We start from the raw sequence: 12,441 nt of genomic DNA on the forward strand, positions 1-12,441 counted from the left end.
TTCCCTGATTCCTAATAGCCGGGGCAAGGACCCCTGTCGATCCTTCCGTTTTCCAGTTTGGAAACCTCCAGGCCCGGAATTCCCAGGATTGGATTTTCTCTTTCTTCGAAGCAGGAGACTCCTCCCTCTACCCTCGTGCTTTCCCTCCTCAGACCTGTCGCCTCTAGAATTCCCCACGTGTGTCCTAGGCGAGAAGAGGCCTTTCCCCAACTTTCGGGTTCCTTCCCGGGTCACCCCAATAGGACCCTGCCGGCCCAGGGACCAGCCGCAGCAGGAGGGGTTGGGGGACAGGGGCGGCTCGACGTGAAGCGGCAGTTCCCCCACGCTTCTGCCGACTCGGTTATCTTCTACTCTACTCTCCCAAGCGCTTAGTACGGTGCTCTGCACGTAGTGTGTGCTCAGTAGATACCTCTGATGATTGAGGACTGATGATGACATGCCCTTCCTTCCTCAGGTACCTTCTGCTCGCTGGATATCTGCCTCTCACAGCTGGAAGACGTGGGCACGCTGAATGTGTACCAGACCGTGGTACGCATGCGCACCCAGAGAGCGTTCAGCATCCAGACCCCCGAGCAGTACTACTTCTGTTACACGGCCATTATCGAGTACGCGCAGAGGGAAGGCCTGCTGCCCCCTAACCACTCGCGGCCGGGCGTGGAGCGGCAGTGACCGGCCCCCGGAGCCCCTGTGCCCCCGACCGAGGCCAGGGACCGACTGACCGCCGGCTCCCTTCAGCCCCCTCCTCCCCTCTAGGCGGCCATCAGGAACGTGGAGGCAAACCAACCTCGGCCTCTCGTGCGCCCCGGCGCCCCGCGGCCCGGTCCCTCGGCTAGATAGTTATGACGCCGTCACCCCGGGTAGCCACCGGCTAGCAGCTCGTGTCGTGTCTTAGCACCTGCTATTGAACTGTGCCTTACGAAAACCAAACTGTGGCTACCCATTTGCCAGGGGTCCCTAGAGGTAAGTGGGGGAAGATTTCCCTCCCTCTCCCCTCCGCCCCCCACCCCCTGCCACCCAGGCCTTTCCCACCCTTTCTATGTGCCTTGGCCACGGTTTGATGGGAAGGGGAGGAGAAACCACCTCCAGGATCTCCTAAAACCTCATCCTTGCCAGTGCCAAGAGAGTCTGAAATTTAAGAAGGGCACATGTGTTTCCGTCTTATCTGCCAGTCGGTGTGCGTGTCGTGTGTGTGTGTGCGCGCGCGTGCGCGTGTGGGGTCGTATGTATGTGTGTATATAATATATACTTTGTGTTCTTATGTACGTAGTATATAAATACATGTATACACACACTTCTTTCTAGCCGTTCATGGAGCTAAATGTCGCGTCCCTGCGGCGACAGCAGGCGGCGGCCAGTGAGAGGGTCTGCACGTGACCTGGCGGGAGGCTTCCCCCAGCCCACCTGGCATGGCCCCTGGCCAGCCAGAGACCCCTCTAGAAATGACACTAGAAGCTTAGAACGGGCTCCATCAGGACGGTACCGTGACCTGTCTAGGGGACCAAATTATGGGGGAGAAGGACACGGCCCCCACGCTTGCCGTTCGCCCCCTCTCTCCCGGTGCAACCCACAGATGACCCAGAGGGAGGGTGGGGCGGGGAGCCCCCACCCTGGTCCCGGCCGCTGCCGGTTCCCAGCGCCCAGGCGGGCCGGACCTGGATCAGCCTGGGTGGAATAGGGCACGTCTGGCTCTCACGGAACCATTAGCTCCTTTGACTTGGCCGACCGGGGAGCTCCCCCCCGTCCTCTCGGAATAAGGACTTGCGGACCTCCGCCGTGATGCTGGGAACTCCCTCCCACCGCTGACCTTGGGGCAGGCGGAGACCTCCCTCGGGAAGAGCCGGGGTCAGAGAGCGTCGGTACGAAGCATTAGAAGAAAGCCAGGCGGAGGGAGGGTCACAGGTGCGGGGGCCCCAGCATCCCGGAGGAGAACCTTTGCCTGGGAGACTTGCTTCATGGGGGAAGAGCTAGATTTTGTTTTGGTTGGAGGGCTCCTCTTCCAAGACCCCCAGCCCCTATCCTGCCCACCCTCCTGTCCTGTCCCTACCAGCCAACCAAAAATCTGGGCTGCCTCGGTGCCAAGGGGAAGCCCGAACCAGCTTCCATTTGGGACCCCCCCCAAATTGGGAGATGCCGATTTCCACCCCCTCTCCGTCCCCTCGCCCCCTCCTCCCTGCTCCCCCTGCCCTGGCCTCCGCTGCTTCGGCAGAGAACCCGGTGGGCCGGTTGATGAAAGCAGGGTGCCCCAGTGGGCACTGAGTCCAGGAGACCACCGTTCACCCCCGACGCATCCCTTCCTCCCCATCCCAGGAGATGAGGTTGGCAGCTGATCGGACCTCAGTAATTTTATACTGTAATAAGTAAGCTCTTTGAATGTGTATATTCTTATTTTTACAAACTTTTCATTTTGTATTTAACGTTAATGGATTGAGTCAGATGCGGAGAATAATTGTAAATGTTAATATTCAATATCTTATGGCGATACAGTTTTGTATTTACAGATAAATATACCTACCAATGATCAGACCCTTTTGGCTTCTTTCAAGTAGCAGTTTTTGGGACCGTTAGAAGCCTTGGCCTATGGTAGCGGGAAGAAACCTGGGAGGGAGGAAGGGAGGGTTCAATTCTTTCTTTTCTAATCTAATCTGGGATCTCTTGCTTCTGCCCGGTTCGGTCGGACACTGGGTCCGACCCAGAGAGAGCCAGGGAGCTTCTGTCGGGCTGCTGTTGGGCACAGAATTTCCCTTCTTCTCTCTGCTTTGACTCTTGGTGTTTGGGGGGAAGGAATAAGCCGACCGCTTGCCCAACAAGATCCCTTGTGCTCACGGGAACAGCACGGCCTAGCAGCAAGAGCCCTGGCCTGGGAGCCAGAGGCCCTAAGCTCTCACCCCTGCTCTGCCGCTTGCCTGCTGTGTGACCTTGGACAAGTCACTTCACTTCTCTGGGCCTTGGATTCCTCACCTGCAAAATGCAAATTCTGTTCCCGTTCTCCCTCCCACTTAGACTGTGAGCCAGTGTAGGACAGGGACCCTGACTCACCCGATTAACTTGTATCTACCTCACTGCGTAGAACATACCTCACTGCGTAGAACACTGCTTGACACATAGTAAGCACTTAGGAAATAGAGTTATCATCTTCGTCATCACAGGACCCGATTTAAATTCCAAGCCAGGGTCAGGGTCAAGGTTGGGGGAAGGAGTCAGTCACTAAATGATATTTATTCAGCGCTTTGCTCACAGGTAGTATTTGGAGGAGGAGGAGGAGTAATGATAATAATTATAATAATTGTATTTGTTAAGTGATTACCATGTGCCAAGCATTACTAAGAGCTGGGGGAGATACAAGATAATTAGGTCAGACTCAGTCCCTGTTCCACATGGGGCTCAAAGTCTAATTGGAGTAGGAGTGGTATTTATTGAACACCCACTGGGTGCAATGCCCTGTACTAAGTGCTGGGGAGAGAAGAATAAAATCAATCCTATATAATAATAACAATAATGGTATCTGTTGAGTGCTTATTGTGTGTCAGGTACTGGGGCTCGCACTCTCAATCCCCATTTTCTAGATGAGGTGACAGCTCTGGAGAAGTCAAGTGACTTGCCCCAGGTCACACACTAGACAAGTGGAGGAGCACTTACTCTGTGCAGAGCACTGTACTAAGCAATTGGTAGGGTACAACATAACAAAGTTGGTAGACACATTCCCTGCCCAAGTAAAGGGTGAGACGTCCCCCACCCACCAGGAACTAGTTCTTTTAATCGGGGAGACAGGCATGACAATATTTCCAAACAGAGGAATCAGAATAAATAATTCACTGTATTATTTTATACATATCCATATATGCGTCTGTGTGTGTGTCTCTCTGAGGATGGGTATCCACAAATACATGAGAGCTAGAGATGAGCTGCCAGGCTCTGGGTGTCAGGAATCCATCGAAGAAGACCTGTTGAAGGAGGTGGGATTTTAAGAATACTTTGCAATCTGGTGGGAAGTAGGATGAAAACCAGTCAGACGGCTACGTAGTGAGATCCGTGGCAACAGAGGCACCCGCTACCCTACCTGACATACGGAAGAAGAGATGGAAGGCCCTGGGGGCCTCGCCTACTGACGACAGAGCTCACTCCTCTCCGCCAGGAGCTGCTAACTAGGAGCGAAGCACGACGGGAAGAGGTGTACGTGCATTCAGGGGTGACTTACGGTGCCGGGTCTCGTCCGGTGACAGGGTGTGTTCTTCCTGCGAGAAGGGGTCTGCCGCCTAGCCCACTCCCCTACCCCCCCTTCGGTGTCGAGATCTCCGTTCCTACGGGCCCGCTACCCGGAATGGGTGGGAGTAGGCGAGAGGTCCGAGGAAACATAAAGCCACAGACCAGTGGTATCCAATACCCTCTGCCTGGCATTTCAGAGCTCCCTGAGAAGAGCAGGCAACTGGCGTGACCTCAGAGCTAGAAAAGGCCTCGACTCCAAAGGCTGGATGGGATTTCAAGAGGTGATCTCTTCTGACAAGACTCCACTTAAATCATTCCAGTTAGAGAGCCCGTCACTCTCAGAAATCTCCAGGGCAGGAGGAGCCATCACCGCCCCGGGGAGCCCGTTCTAAGGCCTCTCAGCCCCCTCCCCCCCAATCAAAAAGTTTTTTCTGGCGTCTCCACCCCTCTCCCCCCACCCTGCTGCACTTTAAATCCGTTCTTTCTTGCCCTGCCACAGGGGCTCAGAGGGAACAGCTGTTCATCTTTGGAGTAAGGTTTCCACTTGAGGTTCCTTAACTTAAAGAGGGAGAGCAAAGAAAGGATTGGGCTGGAGAGACATGTAAAGAGGAAGCGTTTGAGGGGAGAATCTGAAGATGGAGTTACGTGGAAGGGAGAGAGGGGCTGTAGGATAGCCGCGACGGTAAAACGTCTCATCCCGGGAAAGGGGAACGTGTGCTACGTATTTGCAGCTCCAGCAGAGGAATCAAGGCAGTTCAATCAACAGCCCACAGGTCCTTGGAATAAAGGGTCAGAAACAGTGCTTCAGGAGACTGAGTAAGGAAAGGTACTCTTCAGTCTGAGAATCCAGTTGCAGTTCAAGAGCTCAAAAAACTGCAGCGTTATGATGGGTGTACATTCTTGGGAAGAAAGCTTCTGATTCGGCCTCGTGGGTTCCCTTTGAGTTGCTCAGAAACCTTAGAGTAACCTGCCGACTTTAGGTTCCACTGGATTTTACCTTGCTTGGTCCATGAAAAAAAGGTCTCTGTTGTTGTTTGGCAAACTGTCCTGGTGCTCCCTGGGCCTGCTCCCCAGTTACGGAGTCTAGTTCAGGTTAATGGACTCTGGTGACGGATACTAATAATAACGATGATAATATTTATTAAGCACTTTTGGGTCAAAAGTGTACTGTGTGCTGGGGTAGATAAAAGACGATCAGGACCCTTAAGGGGCTCACAGTCTAAGTAGGAGGGAGAACAGGTATAGGATCCCCATTTTAGAAATGAGAAAACTGAGGCACAGAGAAGTTAAGTGACTTGCCCAGGTGACAGAGCAGGTACGAGATGGAGCTGGGATTAGAACCCAGGACCCCTGTCTCCTAGGCCCGTGCTGATGGCTTCCATTACCCATTGCCCAAGGTCTCCCATCCAAGAAAGCCTTTCTGTGGTTGGCAACAGCATCTTGGCTCTCAGTGTTATGATTGTGTGCCTTCTCTAGCTTGAAAACTTTCTGTTATCAATGATGAAGGATTTGGTTGCTGGAGAGAAAAATGCAACCCTGGAACTGTCAGCGCCCCAAGAACATTCTCTCCAGATAAGTCGCTTTCAGCTGCCACAATTAACTTTCAAATGGGTTTCAAGGCCAAGGGACATTTAGGCTATTCCTTCTGCTTTCCTCCCCAGAGCAGGAAAACAATCCCCCAAACACTCCAGCCCAGAAATCATAAGGAGACCTGGCCGTTGTCTACAGCTCATAGTGGTGATGAAGACCCCACTGAGGGTCTCTGCAAAAATGCTTTGCCCCAAACTTGCCTATGGTGAGGATTCATTTAAAAGTAATACCTTTCCACTCCTAGAGCTGGGAGTCCTTTTCCTACAGGAATAAACCAAGTTTTTTTCTGGATAAGTGAAACCCTCTCCAGTATATACAATCATAGTTTACCTATATATCTATTATGGTATTTATTAAGCACTTACTAAGGGCCAAAAACGTAAAATGCAGGGCTAGATACAAGATTATCCAATCAGAAATAGATACTAATGATGATTAGAACCGTGGTATCTGTTAAACGCTTACTATGTGCCAAGCACCATATTGAACACCGGGGTGGAAGCAATATAAGTAGATTGGGGCTCACAATCTAAGAGAGGAGAACCGGGATTTTATCCCCATTCTTTATAGATGAGGAAGCTGAGGCACAGAGAAGTGAAATGACCTCCCCAAGGTCACCCAGCAGACAAGTGGCAGAGCCAGCATTAGAACCTTGATCTCCTTTTGTCCAGGCCCCTGCTCTGTCCCACACAGGGTTCACAATTGAAGAAGTAGGGAGTTCAGGTCTCTTAGCCCCATTTTAAAGTGACAAAACCGAGTCCCAGAGAGGTTAAGTGACTTGCCCGAGGTGACACGGCAGGCCGGTGATAGTGTTGGATTAGAACCCTGGCCTCCCGACTCCCAATCTCCTCCTCTTTCCTCTAGACACATCGATCCCTTCGTAATAAATCCCGTAGACTGATCCTGGGTAGGAAAAACTGGCTGGGTTCAGAGATCCAGTGTCACAGGCCCGTGGCTGAACCATGCTAGAGTGCTCTGAAATTCTCCTGGATCATAATTGATATTCTGAGTAAATGCACTAAATGATGAAACATCATTAGATTTGAGTTGGGGGAGATTATTTAAAGTGGGTGTGTTTACTAATCGGTATACTCACAGGTGCTCTGAAGAAGGAAGAGGGGAAGAGGTTTATGAATTGTCCTCATAGCGCGGGTGGAGAAACGGAAGCCTGGAACGAAAGGAAAAAAGAGCTTCTCTGAGGAACTGAGCTTTGGCCCTCACCCCAACGCGGGCAGAACTGAACATGCGTGTATCTGGACCCCCAGAGAAAATAAGGGTTTGAGGTTTAGTAAAGGAAAGAGGTAGGTAAATGGAGAAACGGGCTACAGAAATCTGTGGCCAGAAGATGGTCCTGTGGTCTTAATAAACAGTAGAAGTGATGGTATTTGTTTAGCGCTTACTATGTGCCAAGCACTGTTCTGAGTGCTGGCGTAGATAGAAGCTGATCGGGTTAGACGTAGTCCCTGTCCCACGTAGGACTCACAGTCTGAATCCCCATTTTATAGATGAGGTAACTGAGGCGGGAAAAATGAAGCGACTTGCCCCAGCGACTTGGATGTGGCGGGGCGGAATTAGAACCTGGGTCCTTCTGACTCCTAGGTTGGTGCTCTATCCACTGGGCCGTTTCGTAGCAGTAATAGTAGTAGTAGTGAGAAGCAGCGGAGCTCGGTGGCAAGAGGCCGGGCTTGGGAGTCAGAGGTCGTGGGTTCGAATTCCGACTCCACCACCTGTCAGCTGGGTGACTTTGGGCAAGTCGCTTCCCTTCTCTGTGCCTCTGTTGACTCATCTATAAAATGGGGGTGAAGCCCGTGAGCCCCAGGTGGGACAACCTGATTGCCTTGCATCTACCCCGGTGCTTAGAACAGTGCTTGCCACATAGTAAGTGCTTAACAAATGCCATCATTGTCATTATTATTATTATTATTATCTTGCATCTACCCCAGTGCTTACTAAGTACAATGCTGGGCACATACTAAACACTCAACAAGTTCACACAGTTATTATTATTATCGTCACTATTAGCCACAGCTGCCAGTAGAGCAGGGCACCGGGAGACAGTTCCTCTGGGGTTCAGTCTTGTCTCTGCCACCATCTCTGCTGTTCGATCGGAGGCACCCGACCTCCCCGGACCTCAATTTTACTCATCCGTAAAATGGGCATAATAACACAGCACAGGTGTAGGAGGAGGGGAAGGAAGGCACACTTGGTTCACTTCTGTTTTGTCTAAAGCTTTGAGATCATCGGACAGGCACGCTGTGACGTGTGAGAGCCGTGGGTCCCCGGGCACACCCCTTGGGGATGGACTACACGTGATGAAGATGAGTCACGGCAGTAACATCTCAACCTAGGGACCAGATGGCACATCCAGTTGTGGAGGTGAGGCAATCCAGGGCAGGTGAAAACATCCCCCTGGGCTTCTGGCTGAGCGCGCAAGCTCATTGTGGGCAGCGAATGTGTCTATCGTTGTATCATCCTCTCCCAAGCGCTTAGTACAGTGGTCTGCACACAGTAAGCGCTCAATAAATACGATGGAATGAATGGAGCCCAAAGCCCGGATCCTGGAGCCTAGATTCAGCACATTACACATCCATCCAAAACCATGGGAATTTAAACTGAAATCGATTCAGAGCATTTGGAGGATTGTCAATACCTCCAGCTCTGTCAATATCATCAACAGTGGTTTTTATGGAGCAATTAATAATAATGGTGTTATTTGTTAAGCGCTTACTATGTGTCAAGCCCTGTTCTAAGTGCTGGGGGGATACAAGGTGATCAGGTTGTCTCGCGTAGGGCTTACAGTCTTAATCCCCATTTTACAGATGAGGTAACTGAGGCCCAGAGAAGTGAAGTGACTTGCCCAAAGTCACACAGCTGACAAGTGGCAGAGCTGGGATTAGAACCCAAGACCTCTGACTCCCAAGCCCAGGCTCTTTCCACTGAGCTACGCTGCTTCCCAATTACTGTGTGCAGAGCACAGAACTAAGCACATAATAATGATGGTATATGTTAAGTGTTTACTATGTGCCGAGCACTGTTCTAAGGGCTGGGGTAGATTCAAGGTTATCAGGTTGTCTCATGTGGGGCTCACAGTCCTAGTCTCCATTTTAAAGTGAGGTAATTGAGGCACAGAGAAGTTAAGTGACTTGCCCAAAGCCACACAGCCGACGAGTGGCCGAGCCGGAATTCGAACCCCCGATCCCTGACTCCCACGTCCGTGCTCTTTCCACTGAGCCACACTGCTTCTCATGGGAGAGTACCATATAACAGAATTGGTAGGCACATTCTCTGCCCACCAAGAGCTCACAGTCTGGAGGGGGAGAGAGATATTAATATAAACCAAATAATTTATACTCTATAATTGATTATAGAATCAACAAATATTGTATCATGCAAAACCCGGAAGGTTTGATCATTTTAATCACTTGGAAATTTCCCTTGTCCTCCTTCTGGAAAAAGCCAGGACTTTCTCTGGATAAACATCTCCTGAGATGGGTTTATGTTTATCTCTGTTGGAATGTGGTCACTCTCTCAAATATATAGCTCTGTTCTCAAAAGAGGGGGTTGAGTTTTGGATTGACACTGGAGGCCAAGGCCCTAAAGGAACAGGACCTTGCCTAATTCCCACCTGGGTATTTTTTCCAAGTGTTTAGTACAGTGCCCTGCCGAACATTGCTACTATTATTACTATTACTCCTGACTAAGGAATCAAGACTGAGCAGAGAAGCAGCAAGACATAGTGAACAGAGCACGGATCCAGGGACAGAGAGGGACCACGTGCCTGCTGTGTGACCCTGGGCAAGTCACTTCACTTTCTCTGTTTCTTGGTTTCCTCTTCGGTAAAATAATGTTGGTATTTGTTAAACACTTACTACGTGCAGAGCACTGTTCTAAGCGCTGGGGTAGATGCAGGGGAATGAGGTTGTCCCACGTGAGGCTCACAGTCTTCATCCCCATTTTACAGATGAGGGAACTGAGGCACAGAGAAGTGAAGTGACTTGCCCACAGTCACACAGCTGACAAGGGATGGGGATTCGATGCCTATGCTCCCATGACTGTGATCACCATGAGACAGGGCCTGTGTCTGATGTTTGACTCATATCTACCCCTAACACTTAGCACAAAGTAAGCACTTAAGTACTATTATTATTGTTATTATTACTGTTATCTTCCCAGCCAGCCCAACCCCCCACACTTGTCGCTGCTGTTGCCACTCAGCAAACGAGAAGAAAAAGAAAAACAGTGTGCCCAAGTGGGAAGAGCCAGGACCCGGGAGTCAGAGACTCTGTCTTCTAATCCCGGCTCTGCCGTGTGCTTGCTGCGTGACCTTGGGCCAGTCACTTAACTACTCTGCGCTTCAGTGTCTTCATCTGTAAAATGGAGATCCAATAAATACCTCTTCAACCTCCTACGTAGACTGTCAGCCCCATGTGGGACAGGGACGGTGTCAACTGATTAACTTGTATCTACCCCAGCGCTCGTTTGACACATAATTAGCGCTTAACGAAAGCCTACAGTTGATTAATTAAAAAGAGTAGAAATGTCCAGAAGGGGAGTTGCCTCCTAGGGACAGTTTGGCAGGCACAGCCCCATCTAGGCCCACTTCCCGGGAGGCAACCTTTCCTCTGCTTTGGCCAGGGAGAGGCCTAACTCCTTGGAAGATAATACTTATGGTACTTGTTAAGTGCTTACTATGTGCCAAGCACTGTTCTAAGCACTGAGGTAGATTCAAGTTAGTCAGGTTGGACACAGTCCCTGACCCACATAACAATAATAATAATGGTATTTGTTAAGTGCTTACTATGTGCCAAGCACTCTTGTAATAATATTAATAATAATGGTATTTGTTAAGTGCTATATGCCAAGCACTGGGGAAGATACAATGGAATCAGGTTGTCCCATGAGGGGCTCACAGTCGTAATCCCCATTGTATAGTCGAAGTGACTGAGGCACAGAGAGGTTAAATGATTTGCCCAAAGTCACACAGCAGACAAGTGGTGGAGCTGAGATTAGAACCCACAACCTCTGACTCCCAAGCCGGGCTCTTTCCACTAAGCCACGCTGCTTCGGGTTCTTTCCACTAAGCCACACTGCTTCTACACATGGGGCTCACAGTCTTAATCCCTATTTTATAGATGAGGTAACTGAGGCCCAAAGGAGTGAAGGGACTTGCCCAAGGTCACACAGCAGACATGAGGTGGAGCTGGGATTAGAACCCATGACTTTCTGATTCCCAGGCCAGGTGCTCTATCCACTAAGCCACTAAGCCACGCTGCATTTCAACACCTACTGTTTAAAATTCTACTTTTAAACTGGCCCCCTGTGCCATCTTCCACCTTCCACCCTCCCCACCACAACACACACACACACACACCTCTGTGACACCAGATTCATTCATTCAATCATATTTATTGAGCGCTTACTGTGTGCAGAGCACTGTACTAAACGCTTGGAAAATACAATTTGGCAACAGATAGCATCCTATTTATTCTAATCGGCAAAATTGTTCCCAGTGTCCCGAGAAAACCTTCAGTATTAGAACTATATTTAGCCATGATATTAAGTCAAACAGTGGTGTCAAGGGCTTAGTACAGTGCTTTGTACATAGTAAGCGCTCAATAAATACGATTGAATGAATGAATGGAGGAGGTGCTTACTATGTATCAAGCACTGAACTGAGCAGGGGGCCGGATTCAAGATAATCAAGTCAGTCACCGTTCCTGTCCCATGTAGGACCCTTGGTCTAAGTGAGCTTTCTTTTTGCTTTACAAGCCCTGGAAGGGATACAAGGGCTTGCTTGTATCCCACCCCAGTGCTTAGTACAATACATGACGCAAAGTAAGCGCTTAACCGATAGCATAGTTATTATTAGTATTATTGGAACCGGAGGCAGGCAGGTCCAAATTATTATCCTCCAGACTCTACCTTCCCGCTAGACTGTATGCACTTTGTGGGCAGGGAACACGTCTACCAACTCTACTGTACTATTCCAAGCAGTTAGTACAGTGCTCTGCACCCAGCGAACGCTCAATAAAACCAATAGTTGATTGCTTGATTGCCCCATGGAAGGCATGAAATTCCTAGGGTACAGAGCCCCAGGTTCTCAGGTCCACATACCTCACATTTGTTCCAATCCCTGACTCTCTCTTCATCTCCTGGGTCCCGTGGAAGGGCTTATAAAACAAAAAGAAAGATTATTTAGATCACGCTGCCTCGAAACGGAGACTGTCTGCAGGAGGAGAATTCGGCCCAACAGCCGAAAATGAGAAGAATTGGATCGGCAGGTCTGTGGGTTTGAAGCAGAAAGCCCGGGATCCCGGGAAAAAAAGCCGGGAGAAGGGACCGGTCCTCGGAAAAGGACATCTGCTGGAGCTCGGTAAATCTGGGTCGACACAGGCTGATTTGAGGCTCTCCCCCTCCCCTAGACCTGTCCATCCCCAACGCGCCTCTCCCTGTCTTACACAACTCCGGCTGCCCCTGCAAGAGGCCACCTGCCCTTCCCCAATCTCCCCCCACCCAATCCCAATCCCAACCCCGAGATCACCCGGCAGAGAGGTGGGCCGAGGCCTGTGAGTAGCGTAAGGAGCTGCGGGAGACCCCAGGGTGGCTGCCACCACGATGCCCAGCATACTCTGGCCTATGGACTGTATC

The 12,441-nt window shown here is 50.4% G+C and overlaps 1 protein-coding gene across 1 annotated transcript in view; it reads left to right on the forward strand.

Moving 5' to 3' along the window:
• Positions 1-2,523, forward strand: part of PTPN9 (protein tyrosine phosphatase non-receptor type 9) — a 59,912-nt gene extending 57,389 nt beyond the window's left edge. Inside the window, exon 13 of the mRNA XM_029066362.2 lies at positions 455-2,523. Within this exon, the coding sequence (XP_028922195.1) occupies positions 455-669 (215 nt within the window). The 3' untranslated portion in view covers positions 670-2,523. The remainder of the gene's footprint in view (positions 1-454) is intronic.
• Positions 2,524-12,441: the final 9,918 nt, after the last annotated feature.

The sequence above is a fragment of the Ornithorhynchus anatinus genome, chromosome 5 (assembly GCF_004115215.2).
Source record: "Ornithorhynchus anatinus isolate Pmale09 chromosome 5, mOrnAna1.pri.v4, whole genome shotgun sequence".
Taxonomy (NCBI): Eukaryota; Metazoa; Chordata; class Mammalia; order Monotremata; family Ornithorhynchidae; genus Ornithorhynchus; species Ornithorhynchus anatinus.